The sequence below is a fragment of the Dromiciops gliroides genome, chromosome 1 (genome assembly GCF_019393635.1).
Source record: "Dromiciops gliroides isolate mDroGli1 chromosome 1, mDroGli1.pri, whole genome shotgun sequence".
In the NCBI taxonomy this organism is placed as follows: domain Eukaryota; kingdom Metazoa; phylum Chordata; class Mammalia; order Microbiotheria; family Microbiotheriidae; genus Dromiciops; species Dromiciops gliroides.
Window position 1 is genome coordinate 571,693,817 of NC_057861.1, and position 23,137 is coordinate 571,716,953.

General features: G+C 38.3%; 1 protein-coding gene across 1 annotated transcript in view; it reads right to left on the minus strand.

The window, feature by feature from the left end:
* Window positions 1-20,991, minus strand: part of TMC1 (transmembrane channel like 1) — a 195,530-nt gene extending 174,539 nt beyond the window's left edge. The window contains 4 exon segments of the mRNA XM_043999157.1: window positions 396-512; window positions 1,143-1,314; window positions 4,080-4,165; window positions 20,913-20,991. Coding sequence (XP_043855092.1) covers window positions 396-512; window positions 1,143-1,314; window positions 4,080-4,165; window positions 20,913-20,991 — 454 coding nt within the window.
* Between the last annotated feature and the right edge of the window lie 2,146 nt (window positions 20,992-23,137).

The following is a 23,137-nucleotide window of genomic DNA, read 5'->3' on the forward strand; positions in this document are numbered from 1 at the left end:
GCCACTCCCCCAGTCTCTGTCTCTGTCTCTGTCTCTCTTCCTTTCATTCCCTCTTCCCTGCCCACTCCACTATATCCTTCCTTCCCTACAGGACAATCCCTGTCATACAACTCCATGTCTGCCCACTTCTCCTCTTTTCCCCACCAGCTGATCTCAAAACTGATCTCCTGTACCCTTGACAGCCAAGCCCCTGCCACACCTGGAGCAGACTTTAGTATGCTTCTATTTTCCCCACTCAACAGCTGTCTTCAAAATTTTGCTTAATTCACATTCACCCAGTCCCCTTGTCCCCTCCCCCACCCACTTCACCCATCCTGGCTCCTCTATCTATTCCTCTGGCCCTGCTTCCATCTGATCCTCTGCAGGTAACTATATCCAATTCACCAGCCCCCTACCAGCTTCACCTGTCCCCCCATAGGCACCTTCAAACACTCCCTTGCTTCCACTATGGGAAGTTCCTGTTGGAGGTATGATGACCAGAGTACATGTACCTTTTTCCATGAGTGTTTTGGCTCAAATTAAAGAAAAATTGGGATGTTACTGAGAGAACCCCACAAAGTTCATAGTTGGTTTTAAGTCTGTGACAATGCAGTTTGATCTTTCTTGGGCCAACTTGCAAGTTATTTTTGCCAGCTGTTGTACCCCTGATTTGGGACTTAGCCATACAAGTGGGTGATGAGTATTCACAGCTTGGAAACAACAGTAGTTCCAACTATCGATCTGAGATGGGACTATCATGCTAGGGTAGAAAGAGTCAGCAGGGACCATATCATTATTTGCCTCATTGAGGGAATGAGGTGGAGGGATTAAGAAACAGTTAAATTATGAGAAAATAAAAGAGATAACCCAGGGGTCTGATGAAAATCCAGTCATCTTCATGAGTTGCCTCATGGATTCTATGAAGAAAGGCATGTAGGAATAACAGTCCTCAATATACATTTTATTAGCCAATCTGTTCCTGACATTAGGAGGAAATTCCAGAAATTAGACTTAGGTACTCAAACCCCACCCTCATAACTCCTTGATGCTACTTTTAAGGTTTTTAATAATAGGTATCTTGTGGTAGCCAAAGAAAAAAGAAGAGAAGGATCGTACCTGCTCCATAGAGCAAGCCTAATAGCATTGGCCATAACATGTGTTACCAGCAGATCTCCAGGTGGTTGAGATCCCAGCAACTGCTTCAGCTGTGGTAAACTGGGACAGTGGAGTGGGGGGATCCTCCTTGTCCCCATCATAGATGTCTGGGTCACTGGAGGCAAGATTGCCTCCAAGAGGTTGGCCAAGGAAAAACCCAGATACCTGCAGTCCAGTCCCCTGTGAATGTGGAATGTGGAGGACCAAGACCAGGCAACCCCTGTTATTGACATCTCTATGGCTGAATCCAAGGTCATGCTGGACATAGGAGGACCTTAATAGACACAGGGGTGACCTCCATCTTACTCTCTCATTCAGGTCCCACTGTTCCTTCAAAGCAGCAGGTTGTGGGGAGCAGGGAAAGACCCCTTAAATGTAGGCAGACATCGCCTTTAGTATGTATGCATGAGGATCACATATTTCATCATCTCTTCCTGGTTTTTGTTTTGTTTTGTTTTGTTTTGTTTTGTTTTGTTTTGTTTTGTTTTAGTAAGGCAATTGGGGTTAAGTGACTTGCCCAGGCTCACACAGCTAGTAAGTGTCTGAGGCCAGATTTGAACTCAGGTACTCCTGAAACCAGGGCCAGTGCTCTATCCACTGTGCCATCTAGCTGCCCTCTTCCTGGTTTTAACATTCTCATCCTGTCCCTTATTGGGGCAGAATGTCAAGAAAAATCAAGGGGGCCTACAGCTTCTCATTGAGAAATTCTTAGCCAGTAGGCTGTTAGTTCACTGCATAGACAGGAAGAAGTAACCTGTAGCTGTCTCACAGTTGTTAGTTTGTTTGTGTGTCTTATGTGCATTTATGTGTCTATCAAGCACCATACTTGTGTGTCTGGACAGAAAGTTGTTGCTTATAGTTAATCAGACTCTAAGTGGGCTAGAACAAAAATAGAGAACACCATGTGTCCTAAGCCCCTCTCTTTCCAGGTGGCAGTTTCTGCTATAGGGATGAGACCCTCTTTTTCCACATGGCAGTTTCTACTATGGGGGAGGGGAACAATCTGATAGCATCTAGTGCCTAAGGATTTAGTATTGTTGAAATCTATTATATACTGCCACTTTTGGAATCTGTTTTAGTGGAATAGTTTAAAATCAGGAATTATTTGTAATGTATAAAAGTGCCTAACATTGGTTTCTCAGTAAAGTACAGTGATTTAGTTAAGAGCTAAATGTTACCAAGAAAAAGAGTTTTTAAAAAGTCTCTAACCAATGAACCATACTGCCCTACAGCTTTTGGCTTTGATTTAATTCTTTAATTCTGGTCAAACAAGCCCTGCCCTGTCTGTGTTAAGACCTGCAGGGCACAAAAGCCTTGACAAAAATAAATGCCACTGCAACAGAAGAAAAGGGAAAAAGAGTGGCCTCACTTTAACTCCAACTGGTTATCCTACCTCAGCCTTTTGCCAAAATTCATTCCCCCAGCCTTTCCCATGACATCACCTGCAATTCATGTTTGAGAATTAGAATTAGAATTGCTGGTACCATGGGTCATTGGCTCAGTAAAATTCCTTGATGATAATACCTGGAGTCAGAATAATAAAAGTTAACAGTCCCATAATGTCATTAAATATAAAGTTCCAATAATCAATACGACAAGTGAATTCATTTCTCAAGGATTACATATCCTAGATAGCAAGCCAAAAGCTGATTTTAAGCCTGACCCACTGCAATTGGCTATCTATTTATTCAACTTTTGCCTGGAGTGGACGTGAAGCTTAGGGAAGCATTATTCCCTGAGAGCTTTGCCCCTCTTCTTTTATGGCATATTCCTATAATCATATCATGTGATCAGCATGAACACAAGATTGGATCTTCATTCCTGAAGCTCCTACAAACACGATGGGCAATGCACAGTAGGATTTTTTATTTATGATGGATACTCGTGAACAGATCTTCACTCCTAACTCGAGATGCTGGAGTTCCTGTCTTTTCTCTTTGTGGACCCCCTTTCCCCTATAGTAATATTGATTCTTTTCCTTTAGATTTTTGCCCTTGCCTAGAGGTTAACTCTTGTTAAAGTCTGTCCCACCCAGTCCCCAGGCTTCAACCTCATTGGCAGCTATGGCCTGTACCTGTACACCTCCTCAACTTCTGGACTAGGCCCCTTGACTCTCAGGAGTGACAGTGATCCAGGCTTTACCCTCCCCATCCCAAAAGGAACTTTCCATTTTTAGGTGGTCACCCAATCTATCCTCTGTAAAAGTTTTTGCCTTCCTTCTGTTCTGAGAGGAAGATGTTTCTAAGCATCTCCTCCCCAGGGGTAGTCTTTGACTTACTCTTCAGTCACTTTTTCTAGCTCCAAATAAAAGACCATTTTAATTCTAATTGGTCTGTGTGCAAGAGCATAATTCTTTACAGAGGAATACCTAAAGACCCCGAGACTCATTTCCCCCATGACAGACTTTTTGCCACCAGGCAACCTTGCTTCACTGTTGTTGTTATACCTCACCACTGTCATTACACCACACTGTTTGATTCTTTGTCTAGCCACAAATAGATAGAAATTGGGAGATAGATACATACATTTATACAGAGATAGATATATACATATATACATACATATCAAGGCTTAGCTTCACTGCTTTGCATCTCCTCTTGAAGGAAATTCTAGCATGCGTGTCTCTAGTTTCCCTCCTCCAGTGGAATAAAGAAAGCTTTTTGCTTATGACCACTGACAGCTCTTTGTTTTTATTTTGTGTTGTGTGTGTGGTTTTTTTTTCAGAGTTAATTGTAGTTGTGATAATCTGTGTGAGCTGTTTGGTATTTTTAGAGTTAATAGTTGTTGCAAAGCCTGTGACTCTTTGGTCGTCTGTTTTCAGAATCGATATTGTCTTCACTTACTTCTTCTTATATAATTGAATATTCAAGTCTTAAACCTTTCATGGCCATGGAATATTTATTTTGCATCTGAGAATACATTTCAATACCTCTCTTTTGTTTTACCTTCAGCTTCTGCTGAAGTCTAACCTGGGCTCCCTGTAACATTAGTCCTGGGTAGTACGGCCACCAGGACAGCTCATATGGTCCCTCTAGACATGAACTGTTAAAATTTTAAGCATTTACATTATTATGATGAATGTATGGACGACCTGGATTTGATGGAGCTGCCTTATTATTCAAAAAGATTTTATGAATTAATTGGGGCAAAATGCCCTTTCGCTGAACTCCAAACTGAACCCAGATAGCCAGCAGATAAGTCCCTGTCTTCTGACTTCTTTCCCCAGGATAAGTCCCTGTCTTGTAAAACCATCTGGGCATCTTTGTCCTTGCCAAAAGAATCATTTAATCTTATCATAGTGTTTCTGTTAAGTCAAACTATCAAAATGATTGGTATCTCCTACATTCTTGTTATAACTGAAATTGTTAAATTGATTTGCATTACATCCATTCTTGTAGCATTTTCTTTTTTTGTATCATGTTAATGAAACTGGTAACACCCTGAGCAAAGAAACCTTATATACCCTCAGAAAGAGGGAGTCTTTGAGCTCCTTCTTTGGAAGGGGTTTCTGCATGATTCATGCTTGCTTATTCTTGGGACAAATAAATTGATACTATGTTTTTCCCTAGCAGATCTCTGATCTTTTTGTTGTTGTTGTTGTTGTTTGTTTGGTTTGTTTTTTTGGTTTTTTTATAGGAAGGCAGGTACAGAAACAAAATTTGACAATATATAGGAAACTGGTAAATCAGTCTGGCTTGATTTACTGTTTTGTTGATTGTCCTAACTTAAGAAAGTGATGGAGAAAATGTTAATAATTGTCACAGGGGAGATAGGTGGTGGGAGTCCATAGGTATTCTTCTGTAAAGAATTACAATTCCCACACACAATCCAATTAAAGTAAAATGGTCTTTTATTTGGGCATTTAGAGAAAGTGACCAAGAGGAAGAAAGGCAAAAGCTGGCCCTGGAGTCAGGAGTACCTAAGTTCAAATCTGGCCTCAGACACTTAACACTTACTAGCTGTGTGACCCTGGGCAAGTCACTTAACCCCAATTGCCTCACCAAAAAAAAAAAAAAGAAAAGAAAAGAAAAGAAAGCCCCTGGACTCAGGATTATTGCTTAGATTTAATTGTGCCCAGAATTCTCATTAAAAGAAGAATTCTAAAAGAAAGTAATAGCAGGGAGATTTTTTTTTTTACTTTACTCAATTGTCACTTCTATATTAAGTATGTAGGGATCATAGAATCACAGATTTAGACCTTGGAGAGACCTTCAAGACTATCTAGTCTAACTTATAGTTAAAGAAACTGAAGCCTTCTTTTTCCCAGGCTTTACCAATAAACTTATTATAAACTCCCAAGTCCTTAAGACTTGGGGAGTTTTCCTAGAAAATAAAATAAACCACTATAATAGCATGGAATATTCATGAACTATTTGTTGTCATTATTTAGTTGTGTAGGACTCATCATGACCCCATTTGGGGTTTTCTTGGCAAACATTAGAGTGGCTTGCCATTTCCTACTCCAGCTCATTTTACAGATGAAAAACTAAAGCAAAAAGGGTTAAGTGACTTTCCCAGGATCACACAGCTAGTAAGTGTCTGAGGCCAGATTTTTATGCAGGAAGATGAATCTTCCTGACTCCAGGACTGGCACACTATTCACTGTGCCACCTAGTTGCCCATGAGAAACCTGGGAAGACTTATTTGAATGAAATAAGCAGAATAAGAACCACAACATACTCAACAAATACTGCAATGTAAATGAACAGCTGAAAGAGTTTCATTTCAGCCTGAGGGCAGAACAGAATGAATTCAGGTACTTTATTCTAAAGCCCTGGTCTGAATATGCCACTCCCCTACTTAAAAATCTTTAAGGGCTTCCCATTGCTTCTGGTATACTATACAAATGTCTCTTACTACAATCTATCTTTCCAGACCAAATTCACAGCATTCCTCCCCTCTCACCATAGAATCTAGGCAGACGAGCTCTGGCAATTAGCTGAATCTGTCTCCTGCCACCATGACTGCATATAGGATATCTGTCCCTCTTGCCTGAATGTTCTCTCCCAGTCTTCTTTCAAGGTTCAGCTTGAGTGCCACAGAAGAGGAAGAGGAGGAGAAGGAAGATGAAGAGGAGGAAGAAAAAGAGGAGGATCAAGGGAAATAGGAGGAGAAGGAAGAGAAAGGGAAGAAACTAACATCTTAAGGTTTACAAAAAGCCTTTATATAATCAGCCTCTGTGTTAAGTACTACTATCCCCTTTTGACAGATTAGAAAACAAAAGATGAGGGAGGTTGTGATTTTCTCAGCAGCTCACAGTTAATTTTTAATGCCTGAGACAAGGTTTATGCCCAGGTTTTCCTGACTCCACCAACTCCACTACCTCTTCTATGAGATCTTTCCTGAATTTACTTCAATTGTTAGAACTCTCTCCCATTACAGAAAGACACAAACCCCAAAACCATTGTTTTTATTTTGCATGTATCTTGTATGATTTATTTGCTTACTTATTTGTATATTTCTGAGCCAGCTAGGTAGCTCAGTGGATTAGACCATTGGACCTGGAGTCAGGAAGCTCAAATCCAGTCTCATAAATTTGCTTATGTGATCCTGGACAAGTTACTTAACCTCTATATGCCTTAGTTTTTTCATCTGTATAAAAATACTGTATAGTGTATAATAGTGCCTATTTCCCAGGTATTAAATCATTATTATAAGGATAATATTTAGAAAGTGATACTATTTATTATTGTTGCTGTTATTTATCAACATGTTCATCACCACCACCACCATTATTGTCATCATCTATTGTTTCCCACAAATAGAAATGTAAGTTTTATGAAAGCAGGGACTATTTTATATCGAAATTTGTATCCCCAATGCCTAGCACCATGCTTGGTATGTAGTAGGTGCTTAATAATGTTAGTTGAATTAAATTGAGTCTGGGACCACTCTAGAACAGAACCAATCTCACATACATCTTGGAACCTTCCTAGTCTCCCAGGGTAAACCCTAACAAAGTACTAGGGGTCAATTAAGAATGGAAAAGATGAACCATATTATTTCTTTTGTTTTGGGTGCTGTTGTTTTTTTTTTTCTTTCTATTTTGAGGTTTTGCATCACTGCTCTGATTCTTTCTCTTGTAACAGGATTAATGCAGAAATAGGATTAATGTTATTATGTGTATATATATCTATATATCTATATGTATATGTATGGAGATATATAGATATAACCTATATCAGATTACCTGCTGTCTAGGGGAGGGGGGGAGGGAGGGGTGGGAGGGAGAAAAATCTGAAATTGTAAAGCATGTATAAACAAAAGTTGAGAATTATCTTTACATGTAATGGAAAAAATAAAATACCTCATAAATTAAAAAAAAAAAAAGAATGGAAAAGATCTTCCCTCCAGAAATTGTGAGATGATATTCACCCACACATTTATCTGGTTTTGTTCTTCACTGCTTATCTCCACCTTCTATCACCTACCATCAACACATGTTCATGCTAGCACAAATCTCAAAAATTTGTGGAGAGATTTGGACATTCTGGGTTCATTTTCATATCTAAAGAACTTTGTGCTGGAAATTTGTTTCAAGTAACAAAATGTGTCTGCTGACTATGCTTGGTTAAGTCCTTTGCTGTTTCATAAGAGAGATTGATTATTAACAGACTGATGGCATCGAAGAAGAAAAATGAGAATAGCCTATTATTTATTCATCTCCTCAGCTTGCCAACATCAATAATAAAATTTAATGGATCCCATGGATCACATACACTGATTGGTGCTTCTCATCATACCTGACACTGAATTCTGTCATTCCCCTCCAACAGTCTCCAAAATGACCTCAAGCAGTGAGGTCTCTGTGACATCCCAGGGTGAAATGATTTAAGCAGCTGAGTTAAATCAAATGATAGCTCAAAAGGGGAAAAAAATAAGAATGTTTGCAATCCTACTGACAACCTCACGCACCTCCATTGAGGAAACATGACTCACATGAAGTAAAAGTTGTTATTTTTTGATTGAAATGTTTGCCTCTACAAATATTAGGAATAATGAATACACCCCAGTCTGATTAGATGCTGCTGTGAATCTGCAACCTATGATTACACCAAAATGCTCTATTAAAAGTGTTAATGTCTAGTTTACTGATGTTTCTAATTCTCTTTCCATGAGAGGAAAAACAAAAACAGCTGTATGCTTCCATGCATTCATTCCTTGACAATGACAAACAGCTAATTCTAATTTTTACCTTTCTTATGTGGAACATAAAAGGTAGCTATAAAAGTAGAATTAAACTATTGAGGAAATAAAACAATAATATCTACAATTAACTGTGGGCAACTAAAGCTTTGGGAAATAAGCATGTAGATGGTGAGTGCTGGACCTAGAGTCAGAAAGACTTGAGTTGAAACTTAGTCTCAGATAATTACCAGCTATGTGACTCTCAGGAAGTCACTTGTTATGTGCCTCAGTTTTCTTGTCTGTAAAATGGGGATTATAATATTTGTGAGAAAATAATTATTAATAATGAATTTTGGGGGGAACCCAGGGACCTAGTTTTAGTTGGGTTTCTCTAACTTTCCTCATTTCAGAGGTCAATGTTAGGAGGAAGGTCTGGAGTCCAAGGATTGGGGATAAGACTCTTTGTGTCTAGGCCAGTGAAGGGAGAGGATTAAAACCACATCCATCTGAATGTACCCTTGCTCCTCTGGGTCTCTCTCATTAGACCCTAATGGTAGAACTCATTTTAATATGGACCACCCTAAGTCAGGTCAATCGATGGAACTGACCAATTAGCTTTGATCAGTGTGTAGCAACACACCTCTATCAAAAGAGGATAAAAGTAAAGAACACAGGAGGCTCCTGGCTAGTGCCATCTTGAAAATCACTTTTGGTCTGGACCTGAGATCAGTTGGTGAGCACTCTCTTCTTAGGCCAGAGTAGGTAATGTAGGGCTTCTAAACTCTGCTTGAGACCGTGTGTTCTCTTAGAGACAATATAGCAATGGGGTTTTTTCTGTTTGTGCTAAATGCTACTTGGTCAGTTCTTTACTAACGTTTAATATACTTTAATAGTAAATGCATACTGCTTAAATTGTTGAAATAGCCATTAATTTATAAGTAGCAATATTTTAGTAAACCCAGTCTGACCCTGACTGGAAACCAATAATTTAAATAAAACATTTTATAATATCACCTGCCTCTCAGGGTTGTTATGTGAGTGAGATTTTCCCTACCCCTTAAATATTAGTGATTTAAGTGTAGTACTAATCAGTAATATATGAGACAAATGGTGATTAAGTATTCTTTAGTTGGTTAAGTTAGTCAGTATGGATATTATATCACTTGTTCTTTATGTGTTCTGAATATTCCTTAGTGGTTTAAGCTAATGCAGTACTTGTAAACTTGTCTCTTGACCATTGTCTCTCTCCATTGTGGTTATATGTTCAACCAAGAGTCATATCAGCTTGGTTGAAATGTCCTTTTTTAAAAGGTGCATTGTGGTTAACCACAACACTAGAAATAGTGTCTTCTAAGCTGAAGGAACCAATTAGCATTGAGACTCAGGACCATAGCATTCTGTGACACAATATGTGACATAGTCTGGACTGGATCAGTGAGCTGGCTGAGTGCCAGTCACATTTGGTGATTCTGTCACTGTCACTAAATGTTCATGTGTATGATTTGTTTATTGGTGACCATGTTTCTATGTACTCTCTCTGTACGATTTGGAATCTGCTCTGAGGGTGCAATGGGAGGAGCCTGTAGGGGCATAAAACTACCTGGATCCCTATACTCAGGGTTTTCTGGTCCTAGACCTGAGACCAGCTTTATTGTGATACAGGTACCATCTCTATATAAACCTATTTTCTACGGCTTGGAGACTTTGCTGTTTCTTGTTCTTCATTGGACTTAGAAATTTTCGCGACAGTTGAGAGGTTAAAATGAAATAATATTTGTCAAGTGCTTTGCAAACCTTAAAGCATACATAAATGCTAGTTTTTATTATTAATAATAAGACAGGAATGTAAAACATTAAGAGCAAGAACTTAATGTTAAACTATTTAAAGAAAACAAATGACATATAAGACAAACCACATATTATGGATTATGTGATATGACCAACACCCACATCTTCCTTGACCCTGTGTTCCCAAAAGCAGAGTGCAAGCCTTGGTACATAATGGGTGCTTGATTAATGTCTTTTTCTTATTGCTAGCAATATCTACAGAGCTAGAAATTCTCTTCATGTTTGACCTCTCTGCAGTCTTTGACACTGTTGGTCACCCTCTTCTTGATACTCTCTTCTGTCTAGGTTTTCAAGACCCCTGTGTCCTGGTTCTCCTACCAATCACACAGTTTCTTCTCAGTTCCCTTTGCTGTATTCTCATTCTTGTATTTCTCTGTTCTCTTAATACTATCACTTAGTACCACATCAGCTCCTATGGATTTCATTACAATCTTTATGCTGATGATGCTCAACTCTCCCTATCCTGCCCTAACCTTTCTTCTAAACTCCAGCCTTATATCTCCAAGGGCCTGTTAGATATTTTGAACTGAAGGTCCCTTAAACCAAGGCTTCTTCTTAAACTGTGGATTGCAACATATGGGGTTGTATAACTGAAGGTGGGGGTCTTGAAGAATTTGGCTATACTCTGAGTCACATGAAGTGAAAAGGGGTTGCAAGTGGAAAAAGTTTAAGAAACCCTGCCTTAGACAGCTTAAACTCAAAATGTCCAAGTGCATTACCTTTTCCCCAAACCCTTCCCCTCTTCCTAATTTCCCTATCATGATTAAGGGCAACACAATACCGTGCCCCCATCTAGATGTCACCTTCAGCTCCTCACTATCTCTCACCCCTACATCCAATCTGTTGCCAAGGCCTGTCAATTTCACCTTTGTACCTTTTGTCTTTCCAATACCCTTCTTTCCTCTGATACTATCATTATCCTGGTGCAGAATCTTATTGCCTCACACTTGGGCTACTGCAAGAGCCTGCTATTGTATTCTGCCACTGAAGTGATTTTCCTAAAAGAGGGATCTAATCATGTCACTCTATTCCTCAATAAACTCCAGTGGTTCCCTTTCACCTTGGGATCAGATGCAAAATCCCATTTGGTGTTCAAGACCCTTCAATGCCTACACCCCCCTCCCCCCCCCACACACACTTTATCTATCTTTTTACACTTTACTCCTCTCCATGAATTCTTCAGGCTTTAAGTCCCAACTAAAGCCCCATCTTCAACAAAAAGTCTTTCCCAAGCCTTCTTAATTCTAGTGCTTTTATTCTTTTAATTATTTCTGTTTGTCCTCTATATAACTTGTTGATAGTCAGAAAGTATCTCTATGTATATATGTATGTGTGTATCTTTCTATCATCTAGTTTTCATTATCTATCTATCTATCTATCTATCTATCTATCTATCTATCTATCTATCTATCTATCTATCTATCATCTATTATGTTGCTTGTCACCTCCTTCATTAGACTGTGAGCTCCTTGGGGGTAGGGGCTGTTTTTTGCCTTTTTTTTGTATCTGCAGTACTTAGCATAGTCCCTACACATAGTTAGTTTTTAATAAATGTTTATTAATTGACTGTTGTCCTAGGAGACATATAAGTTTGGAGAAGTTCGTCATTATAAGGTAGGCCACTAGGTAATAAATTTTGGCCTTGACACTTCAAGTAAACATCTATCTGCCTACTCAGTCATGGAAGGATTTTGATCTGTGTAGTTGGAAGGAGAAATCACACCAGTGAAAAAGCAATATTAGTATCATCCCTAGAGAGTACGTCTTGCTCACTTCTACATCTTAGAATACTTAGCTTTCTCCAAAGCAAAGTTCAGGGGCCACCTAGAGCACAAAGTGTCTGCTGGATTTGAACTTACATCCTCCTGACTCCAGGGCCAATGCTCTATCCACTGTGCCACCTAGCTACCCCTATCTATCCTCAATGTACTGATGAATACTGAGCAGGGGGGAGATAGGGGATGGAGAAAATGTAACAGACTTGTCCTTGAGTTAGTAGGGTCAGAATCTACCATGTTACACAATAGTCATTTGCGGGAGCCTTCTAGGTTAACTTTGTAGATACAGCCCAAAGCTTTTGTAAACAACCATCTAAGTAGCCCAAGAGATTTCAGAGTAGGAATGATCTCCCTAATAAAAGTATCTTCCTATATCCTGTTAATGATTCTGAAATTTCTATCATAAACATTTCTTAGGAAAAAGCATGGTTTGTGTCAATTTTTAGATTTGGAGCCAGGGGCCATGAAAAATCAGATTTTATTGAAAGAACCCAACAGCAACAATTCTTCATCTTTAAAATAAGGGGGAATTTTATGAACTGAAGCAAAATGGAATAAACAGAACCAGGAGAACAATACACACAAACTTAAACAAAATGTAATGGAAAAAAACCCAATAGAACTAATCAAGACTAAGTGTTCTACAATGATGATGACAAAACTGACAGGCAGACTTTTTTTTTTTTTTTTAGTGAGGCAATTGGGGTTAAGTGACTTGCCCAGGGTCACACAGCTAGTAAGTGTTAAGTGTCTGAGGCTGGCTTTGAACTCAGGTACTCCTGAATCCAGGGCCGGTGCTCTATCCACTGCGCCACCCAGCTGCCCCTGACAGGCAGATTTTTAAAAGGGAAGGGAGAGTTGATACTGTGTGCTGGGGTTAGAAGGACAGACACTACAAATGAAGAGAAGACCAGAATAACAGAAGATCAGAGCATTTATCTGAAGTACACTGGAGACCTTTTCATAGGAAGTGGCCCTTAGAGACATCTAATTAAGACCTTTACTCTTCTCTTCTGAAATGTAACATCAGTATGAGTTCCAAGGAATTTACCAGACAGTCTATACAATCCACTATGTATCTTGTGTGCATTCTTTTGTGTCAGATTAGAGAAACAGTATTCCAAAGAACTGTGAGTTTGTGTGTTAGGTGAACTGGTGTATGATCAGACAAATGATAGAGACTTTTCTTTGATTTTTTTTCATTGATCTAAAAATAAACAAAGGAACATTTTTCATGGTAGATGGAATTATGGATCTTCTTGCTTTTAGATAATGATTCTAATTCCAGAGTTTTGTGAAAGAGACAAAACACAAGCACTTTAGTCAAATCAAATGAAAGGAAGTAAGATTAAGAAGAAAGAAAAAACAAACAAGTGTACATTCAAAGAGATAGAGGCAGGAATGACTTGTGAGGTTCAGAAGCTACAAGTTAAAAGCAAGCAGACGATGAGTTAGCTAGCAATGTAGTGCTGTAGAGAAAAAGCAAATATGATTCTGGAATACATTAACCAAGGTTCTCAGGTAGAAACTTGTCAGATTATTAATGGCATAAAGCCACAACTCTGCCAACAAGTAAGGAACTAGGAACACAAGAGCACAATTCACCAGAAAACCACGAGAGAAGATTAAAGAGCTGGAAATAAGATTTATGAAAGTTCCTAACACTTACAGTTGATAACCCCTCATTTAGCACCTATTCATCTGTGTCTTATATTTATATTTATATATTCTAAGGAATTGTGGCTTCGGTGTGACTTAAGGCCAATCATTTAACTTGGCTGGGTCTTGATTTCCTCTTCTGTAAAATCGATGGTTTGGGCTTGATAATCTCTAAGATCCCCTTCAGCCCCAAGTAAATTGTTAAAGAGATGGAGATAGAGGTGATGTATTCCTAAGAGCATTTAGTAAAGTACTGAATATATACTTTGACATTTAATACATATTTAACAATGGAAAAATAAGGATCATTTAACATTAATTTGTTGTTGTTCAGACTTTTTGTGACTCCAATTGGGGTTTTCTTGTTAAAGACACTGGAATGGTTTGCCATTTCCTTCTCCAGTTCATTTTATAGAGGAAACTGAGGCAAACAGGGTTAAATAACTTTCCAAGGGTCACACAGCTAGTAAGTATCTGAGGCCAGATTTTAACTCAGGTCTTCCTGACTCCAGGACCAGTGCTTTATCTACTACACCACCTAGGTGCCCTGAGTCATTGTGAATGATGTGGGAAAAGATGATAGAAAACAGAAGCAGCACCATGAGTTGGAGAAAAATTAATGTTCTGATTTTTTTTTTAAAGAAAAGAATAGAGCCTGCAAATGATATTGAGTTTGACTTCAATTCCTGGACCCATTAAAGTGATGGCTGGCAAACACCAAGAAAGGGAAGTAGCAATTACAAAGAGCTAGCAAAGTTTCATCAAGAATAGGTCTGCCTGCTGTCTAGGGGAGGGGGGAGGGAGGGAGGAAAATCTGAAATTGTAAAGCTTGTATAAACAAAAGTTGAGAACTAAAAAAAAAAAAGAATAGGTCTGGGGGCAGCTAGGTGGCGCAGTGGATAGAGCACCAGCTCTGGATTCAGGAGGACCTGAGTTCAAATCCGGCCTTAGACACTTAACACTTACTAGCTGTGTGACCCTAGGCAAGTCACTTGACCCCAATTGCCTCACCAAAACAAAAAAATAACAAAAAACAAAAACAAACAAAAAGAATAGGTCTGGGGGCAGCTAGGTGGCACAGTGGATAAAGCACTGGTCCTGGATTCAGGAGGACCTGAGTTCAAATCCAGCCTCAGACACTTGACACTTACTAGCTGTGTGACCCTGGGGAAGTCACTTAACACTCATTGCCCTGCAAGAAAGAAAGAAAGGAAGGAAGGAAGGAAGGAAGGAAGGAAGGAAGGAAGGAAAGAAGGAAGGAAGGAAGGAAGGAAGAGAAAGAAAAAGAAAGAAAGAAAACATGGCTTGTAATTCACTGTTGGTGGAGTTGTGAAAAGATCCAACCATTCTGGAGATCAATTTATAACTATACCCAAAGGGCTACAGAAATGTGCATACCCTTTGATCCAGCAATACCACTGCTAGGTTTATATCCCAAAGACAAAAAGAAAAAGACCTGTTTGTACAAAAATATTTCTAGCAGCTCTTTTTGTGGTAGCTAAGAATTGGAAATCAAAGGAATGCTCATCAATTGGGGAATGGTATATGATGGTGATAGAATAGAATTTAAGCTGTTCAGAAGTTGAATAGACTGGCTTAAGATGTGGTAGGCTTCCTTTTCCTGAAGGACTTCAACCAAAGGTGAGATGACCACTTATCGAGAATGTTAAATGGTGATTGTTTTTGTACATGGCTTAGATTAGATGGCTTCTGAGTTCTTTCAACTCTGAAATTTTATATTTTTGTGTCAACTTTCAAACTTATTTTCTCCTGACCAGCCAAATTGACCTTCCTCAAACAACACTCCATATGATATCTCTACACCTTTGTCTTGCTTTTCTCCCATGCCTGGAATGCACTCCCACTTTAACACAACCTCTTGCTAACCTTAAAACTCAGCTCAAGCTACCATTTTGTCCCTCACTAACAAAATTTTTAAAAAATTCATTTTGTGTTTATTTTTTGAATATTGTCATTTCCTCCTCCCTCCACTAATAAAATAAAAAAATTCTTGAAAATAGATCCTGTTTCAGTTTTGGCTTTACATCCTTAGTACCTAATGAAGTGTCTGACACATAGTAGGCACTTAATAAACACTTGTTGACTGAAACACTGCTGGCTTTCTGTTCCTTTCATATGTATGAGATGATTATGGATTTGAGTCAGATTAAACTCTGAGGATGGGGTCTGGAAGGTACCCAGCCCTGCTCCAGTATAGTTCATTTATTGCTTGTCAAATTCTCACTGTCTCCTTTAAGTTTTATTGCCAATTAATAGTATTTTTACTTCTGCTCAGTCTCCCCACTTGTCAGCTACATATTAGTTTTGTCTGCAATCCATCATGTGTCAGAACCCCAGTCCTTGTTGAGTGGGTCAGGGAGTTTGCTCACCAATTCAATACTCAGGACTCAAGAAGAAAGGACAGGGCTCGGCACAGGATGCAGCAATTAAGTTGAGACCAGATGTTAAGTGACATGTCTCTTTTTCTCAGAGCAGAATCCCCTTGGCCCTGGGGTCCCAACAATGGATTATTCTTTTCTTCCCAACATAACCAAAGATAAATTTTAACCCTGTCATCCTTCTAGAATTAACAGGACTACAGAACAATGCTGAAGCACCCGGGCGACTCTTCCTGTTCTTTGGGTTGAGTATCTTTAGGGACGGGGGTCGGGAGAGGGGAGTCAGTGGGAACTGTGAGATCTGAAACATCTGACTGTCACTCTCCTGTTTCCTCTTCCTTTGGTTTGACCTTGTTCCCCCTCCCCTTTTCCCCCTTGTTCCTGGAACACGTATGCATGTCTCCATACATTGATCACGAGCTAAACACGCACCCTGGGTGAGACAGGATTGGATGTTAGATTGTGATCTCACCCTAGTGTGTGTGGGGACTTCCCCTATAAAAGGTCAAGGCATGTATCAGCTAGCGCGGCTCAGGCATTGAGTTTGCCCATTCCCATGGGAATGTAATAAATCTGTCTCTGCTTGACTTGGTGGTCTCCTTGAGTTATTTGGGTAAACTGAGGTGGTTTGCCCCATACACATAGAACCATTGTATTTTAGATCTGTAACAGACCTTAATCATCATTTAGTCTAACCTGTACATTTTTCAGATGAAGAAACAAGAAAACTAGAAAAGTGGAGTGACTGGCCCATTGTAATAAAGACTTCATTAAAAACACATGTCTTTTGATTTCCATTCCACTGATTAATCCATTATCCATTACCTTTGTTCATTTTCTTCCCCCTCCTTCCCAGTTTCATTGATGCTCTCTATCTGTACATCATAATCCTTTTCAGATAGACTCACCCTCCACCTTCAGATAAACAAAACCAAACAACACAGCAGCTATGTATGATAATACATGCAAAAATTTCACACCACTAAACACATGCCTAGCCAATGAAAAGAGGGAAATAAATTTCATTTCTTCTCGAAGGCTAAGAATGGTTGTTATTGTTATAATCACAGTGTTCAGTTTAATTTTATTATTTTCATTTACACGTAATTATGTATTGTATTTTCTTGATTCTACTTGCTTCACACTGCCTTGCTACATTTCCCTTTGTTCATTTTCCACTAAGGACCTTAAATTGAAATAGAATATTTATGTGGAATAGAAGAAAGAAGACTAGATTTACAAACAGAAGTCATGTTCACTTGCCCCCTGAAGCAATAAAGAACAAATTTGTCAAAGATATACAAGAAGGTATAAGAAAATCAGCAGAAAAAAGATGGTTAGTCAATATCTAGAAAAAGAAGCAGTGATTAAAATTAGCATAGCTTTATCAAGAACAGGTCATGCCAGACTAACCTCCTTTACTTTTTTTTTGATGGCATTATTAGCCTAAAGGGAAAGAGCAAGGTGGTATGGTAGACAAAGAACTGGCCTCAGTTAGCAAAGGTTAATTTAAATCTTGCTTCTGACACATACTGGGTGTGTAACCTTGGGCAAATCACTTAACTTTTTGGCTCTCTAAGACCATAAGTTTCAGAACAGTTACAAATTTGCATTTGTTACAGGTAATTTACTCAACAAGACTTCCCCATGCTAATGAAATCATAGGTCTAAACCAGAAAACAAACAAAAGCAAACAAAACTGGAATGGTAGATAAGGAGAAGCAGTGGATAGTATTTACCCAGATTTTCTTTTGGCAAAATCTATGCTAGTCTTGTGGATGAGAAGAAGAAATGAGGACTAGAATACCATATGATTAAGTGGGTTTGGAACTAGGAGAGAACCAAAGTATAACCATGGTCCAATGTCACTTTGGTAAGAACTGATATGGGTAGAGTGTCCCAATGATATGTGTATGGCCCTGTACAATTTTATTTATGACTTGGCATAGGTTAAACAAGGCAAAGGCATGAATGCCATGCTTATTAAATTTGCAGATGAACTCAAAAATAGAAGATATAGCTAACATGCAGAATTAGAAAGCAGCATTCAAAAAGATCTTGACAGGAGAAACCATTGGACTAAATCTTATAAAATGAAACTTCATAAGCATAAATATAAGAAGATATTAGATAATGAACTTTATAACTATAATATAGGGGAGATATGGCTTAAAAGAAGTTCATTTGAATAGTATCTGGAAGTATTTGCAGGCCACAAACTCAAAAATGTCAATAATATGAGGTGGCAGCCAATTAAACTGAAAGTGATATAAAGAGAGACACACTATCCAGGACTGTGGAAGTGACAGTCCTGTTGTACTCTTCTCTGGTCAGACCACTCCCAGAACATTATGCTACATAAACTGGAGAGCATCCTCTTAAAAGTACTCTCTATAAAGTAACCAGAATGGTGAAAGTTTGGATATCATATCCTATAAGGAGCAGTTGAAGGGATTAGGAATGAAATGAAAGAAGACATAGGAGAGAGATATTTTTCATTTTAATATGGTATTCAAGATAGAGAATTGTAATATTTTATTCAAATATTTGAAGAGCTGTTGGAGGAAGAAGAGGATAAGGAAATTGTTCTGTTTGGCCCCAGAGGACAGAACTAATAGGTTTAGGTTTAAGCACTATTCTGAAGTGACATTCATTCACTACAAAAAGTTCTCACTACACAAAAATGTTTAAACAAAGGTGACATACTTATATGTCAAGTGTATATATGTGTATGTGTGTGTGTGGTGGTAGTGGTGGGGGAGGGGGGTTAAGCATGTTATAGAGTTCTGGTTGACCTTTGAGATCCCTCCCAATTCTTAGATTCTATAATTGTTTGGAGCAGAAGAGAAAAGAAATAGGTAATTAGATTCAATTAGATAGACCCTTTTAGTAATTGAATCATGGTGTAAGACCCTCTTGTAGTAGAGGATAGCCTGAGGAGTAGCTATCATTTTCATTATGGCTTGGTAAAATATATTAATTGCAAATTAAAATCTGCTGAGTGAAATAGTGCTGTTATATAACCAAGGCTTTTTTTTTTTTTTTTTTTGGTGGGGCAATGAGGGTTAATTGACTTGCCCAGGGTCACATAGCTAGTAAGTGTCAAGTGTCTGAGGCAGGATTTTAACTCAGGTACTCCTGAATCCAGGACTGGCGCTTTATCCACTGTGCCACCTAGCTGCCCCCCACAATTCATCAAACAATATTGCTGTCTCTGTGCACAACATTCTCCTGGTTCTGCTCACTTCACTATACATCAGTTCATACAAGTCTTTCCAAGCCTTTCTGAAAATTATCCTGCTTTTCATTTCTTATAGTACAATAATATTCCATCACTGTCATATACCACAGCTTTTTTGGCCAGTCCCAATTGATGGACATTCCTTTGATTTCCAGTTTTTAACCACCACAAAAAGAGCTGCTATAACTATTTTTGTACAGATAGGTCTTTTTCTCTTTTAGGAGATGTCTTTGGGATATAAACCTAGCAGTGGTATTGCTTAATCACAGTGACTCTTGAAGACCTTCTACTATCAAGCAGAAATTGAAAATTACTTCTATGGAAGAAGCATCTACTCCAATGGGATCATCAACTGCTAACTTACAATGGTATTTATATAAGACTAAGATTTGCATGACATTTTACACGTCATCTCATTTCAGCCTCACAACAACCTAGTGAAAAAAAAAATCTGTGGCATATATACAAGTTGGGAGAAGTATGGTTAAATAAGAGTTCATGTGGAAAAAAGACAATTGTGACATAGCAACCAATACCCAAAATATTCCAATAATGGTTCTGATAATATAGTGAGCAGTCAGGACAGTTACCCAGCCTTTACTCCCTAACACTACCTACTACCTTGATTGTTCTCATCAGCCTACCCAGATTTTTTCTAGTTCTTAGACTATATTAAGAAAGATACAGGGTCCAGAATGAGGGATGTGATAGTCTCTGCCAGTATATATATGGAGTAGAGTGCTTAATGTTCAAGACCACATGTGAGGAAGGATATTAAGAAGTTACAGTAGGTCCAGAGTAGGGAAAGCAGAATGTGAGAAGAGTAGAGACCTTGTCAGATGTGGATTGTTTGAATAATTTGGGGATGTTTAGCCTAGAGAAGATGGATGCCAAATATGATAGTTAACTCTAAGTATTTACAGGGAAGGGCTGCCAAGTACATGGCCTTAAATGTTTTTGAACTTTGATAAATTTTTGAAATAACATATGATAATGACTATTACATTTTATTTTTAATTATTATTTTCTTTTCCCCTAATTGCATGTAAAACAATTTTATCATTCTTTTTTTTTTTCAAATTTTAAGTTCCAAATTTTCTCCCTCCTATTGAGAAGGCAAGCAATCTGACATTATATATATGTGTATGTATGTATGTATGTATATACATGTATATATGTGTGTGTGTGTGTATATATATATATATATATATATATATATATATATATATAAAATCATCTGCCTAGCCTTAAAAAGGAGAGTTAAGTGTAGTAGATAGAACTTGCAGAGGGGCAGGCTTCAACATAGCATGAGGAAAAACTGCCTACCAAGTATATAGAGCCGCCCATGTGAAGTGGGTAGGCTCAGGAACCAGTGGGTTATTCTTTCTTGGTTTTTGACCAAAGACTGGGAAACCACTTGTTAGGAAAATTGCAGGGGAATAATTGTATGAGTTGGATTTGCTGAGTTCTGAGTTCTCGTCTTTCTCTCAGACTCAAACATTCTGGGATAGTCCATTTACAGGATTCTAGATGAAGAGCTAGAAGATATCCCAAGGCTCATTTAGGCTGAACTTTCAAATTATAGGTGAGTAAACTGCAGCTGAGTGGTGACAAAACAGCAACTGTCCTTCTGTTAAGCGCTTTCTAATTAATTTTTCCATTTTAGCCTATAATTTTTATCTATGAAACTGAAGTACCAAGTGTTACAATGAAATAAAATATTACCATCAGCAATCAAAGTGGTTACTGTTCCCAGACCTTCATCACCTACTCTCCCTCCTTTTCCAGGCTTCTTACACGCCATCACCCAGTAGCACTGGCTTCCTTGCTATTCCTCAAACAAGGCGCTTCATCTCCTGATTCTGAACATTTTTACTGGCTATTCCCCATGCTTGGAGTGAGCTCCCTTCTCATCTCTGCTTCCTGGCTTCCTCGGCTTCCTTTAAGCACCAGCTAAAGTCCCACCCTTAGACACTGAAAGAGCACGGCCTCAGACAAACTCAAGCCTAGGAAAGACCTTAATTTAGAAAGGCTAAGGTCATCCACTGCATCTCAGGCCATCACCAGTAATCTTGATTTTCGTCTTGTCACTAGACTTCAATGACAACATTGAGGCTCTGCCTCACCTAAATCTAATTCACGAGCAAGTCCAGACATCACCTGTGGTCCTCTTTGAGAACAAACAACAACGCAATCCTACCTTGAACAAGAAGGTTTTCTCAATTCTTCATTTAAGTGCCTTTCCTCTGTTGATTATCTTCAAATTATCCTGTATATGACTTGTTTGTAACATACTTGTTTTGCATGTTGTCTGCCTCATTAGACAGCTCCTTGAGAACAGGAACTAGGGTGTTGTTTTTTTTCCAATCTTAATAGTATTCTATTTTTTTCCAGGTACATGTAAAGATAGTTTTTAACATTTGTTTTTATAAGATTTTCATTTCCAAATTTTTCTCCCTCCTTCCCTTCCCTCTCCCCTCCCCAAACAGGAAGCAATGTGATATGGGTTAGATATGTACCATCACATTAAACATCTTTCTGCATTAGTCATGCTGTAAAAGAAGAATCAGAGCACAAGGGGAAAACCTCAAAAAAGAAAAAACAAAACAGAGTAGAAATAGTGTGGTTCAATCTGCATCCAGGTTCTACAATCCTTTTTTTCTGAATGTGGAGAGCATTTTCAGGAACTGTTTTTAACTTTCTTTGTATCCCCAGCATTTAGCACAGTACCAGGCACATAGTAGGCACTTAATAAATGTTTATTGACTAACTGAGAAACCTCTGATAAAAGGCAAAATTATTTTACACACACACACATGTGTGTCTAATGGTAATCATCTCTAGGGAGAAGGGAGAAAAAAAGAAATTCATATGATAACTAAAAGGAAGAGCAAGTTGTACACAACAGATTTGCATTTTCATGTGCAATCATATATATTTTTTTAAAAATACACTATGTTCATTTATTCCAAAAATGAAAAATAAAATAAATGAATATTTTTAAAGGTATTATCATTAACAAGTATTATTATCCTTGTTCATTTAAGTTCAGATCTTCAGATTTGTCAGTCAACAAACATTTGATAGATACTTAGTATATTCCAGACACTGAACCAAGCACTGTGATACAAATAAATCTGATGGGTGACATGATGAACAACTTCATCATTAATTACAGTAACAATTAATCATCAATAAACAAGCATTTGGGACTCATCTTCCTGAATTCAAATCTGGCCTCAAACATTTACTAGATATGTGACCTTAGGCAAGTCATTTAACTCAGTTTGCCTCAGTTTCCTCATCTGTAAAATGAGCTGGAGAAGAAAATGACAAACCATTCCAGTAGCTTTTCCTAGAAAAGCTCAAATGGGGTCACAAAGAGTTGAATAGTACTGAAAGGATTGAACAAAATAAAATACAAGCATTTACAAAGTATCTACTATGCTCCAAGTTCTATGCTAGGCACTGGGGAAAGAAATACAATAAAAGAAAAATACTCTCCTCTTAAGGAGCTCACGTTTTAATGGAGGTAGTATAGCCAGAATATATATATATATAATAAAATATATTAGTTTGAGAGGGAATTCACTAGCAGTTGAAAGAAAAAGCTTAGGTTTGTAGGATCAACTCCACTAAGAATGTAGTGCTTAGAGTACATTTTGAAGGAAGAGAGATTCTATGAGATGGGGATAAAGAGGAGTGCAATGCAGGCATTGGGAATATTCAGGGCAAAGAAAGAAAGGAGATCAAGGGCCATGTGTGAGGAACACAGAGAAAGTCAGTCTGTCTGGACCCTACAGTGCAGAATTGGGGAGTAATATCCAATGAGACTAGAAAGATAGGTTGCTCTAGAGTGTGAAGGGAAGTTTCTATTTTAACCTGTAGAAAGCAGGAGAGGGAATGTGGTCCAGTGGAAACAATGTTTGTTCTGGAGTCAGAGGAATAGG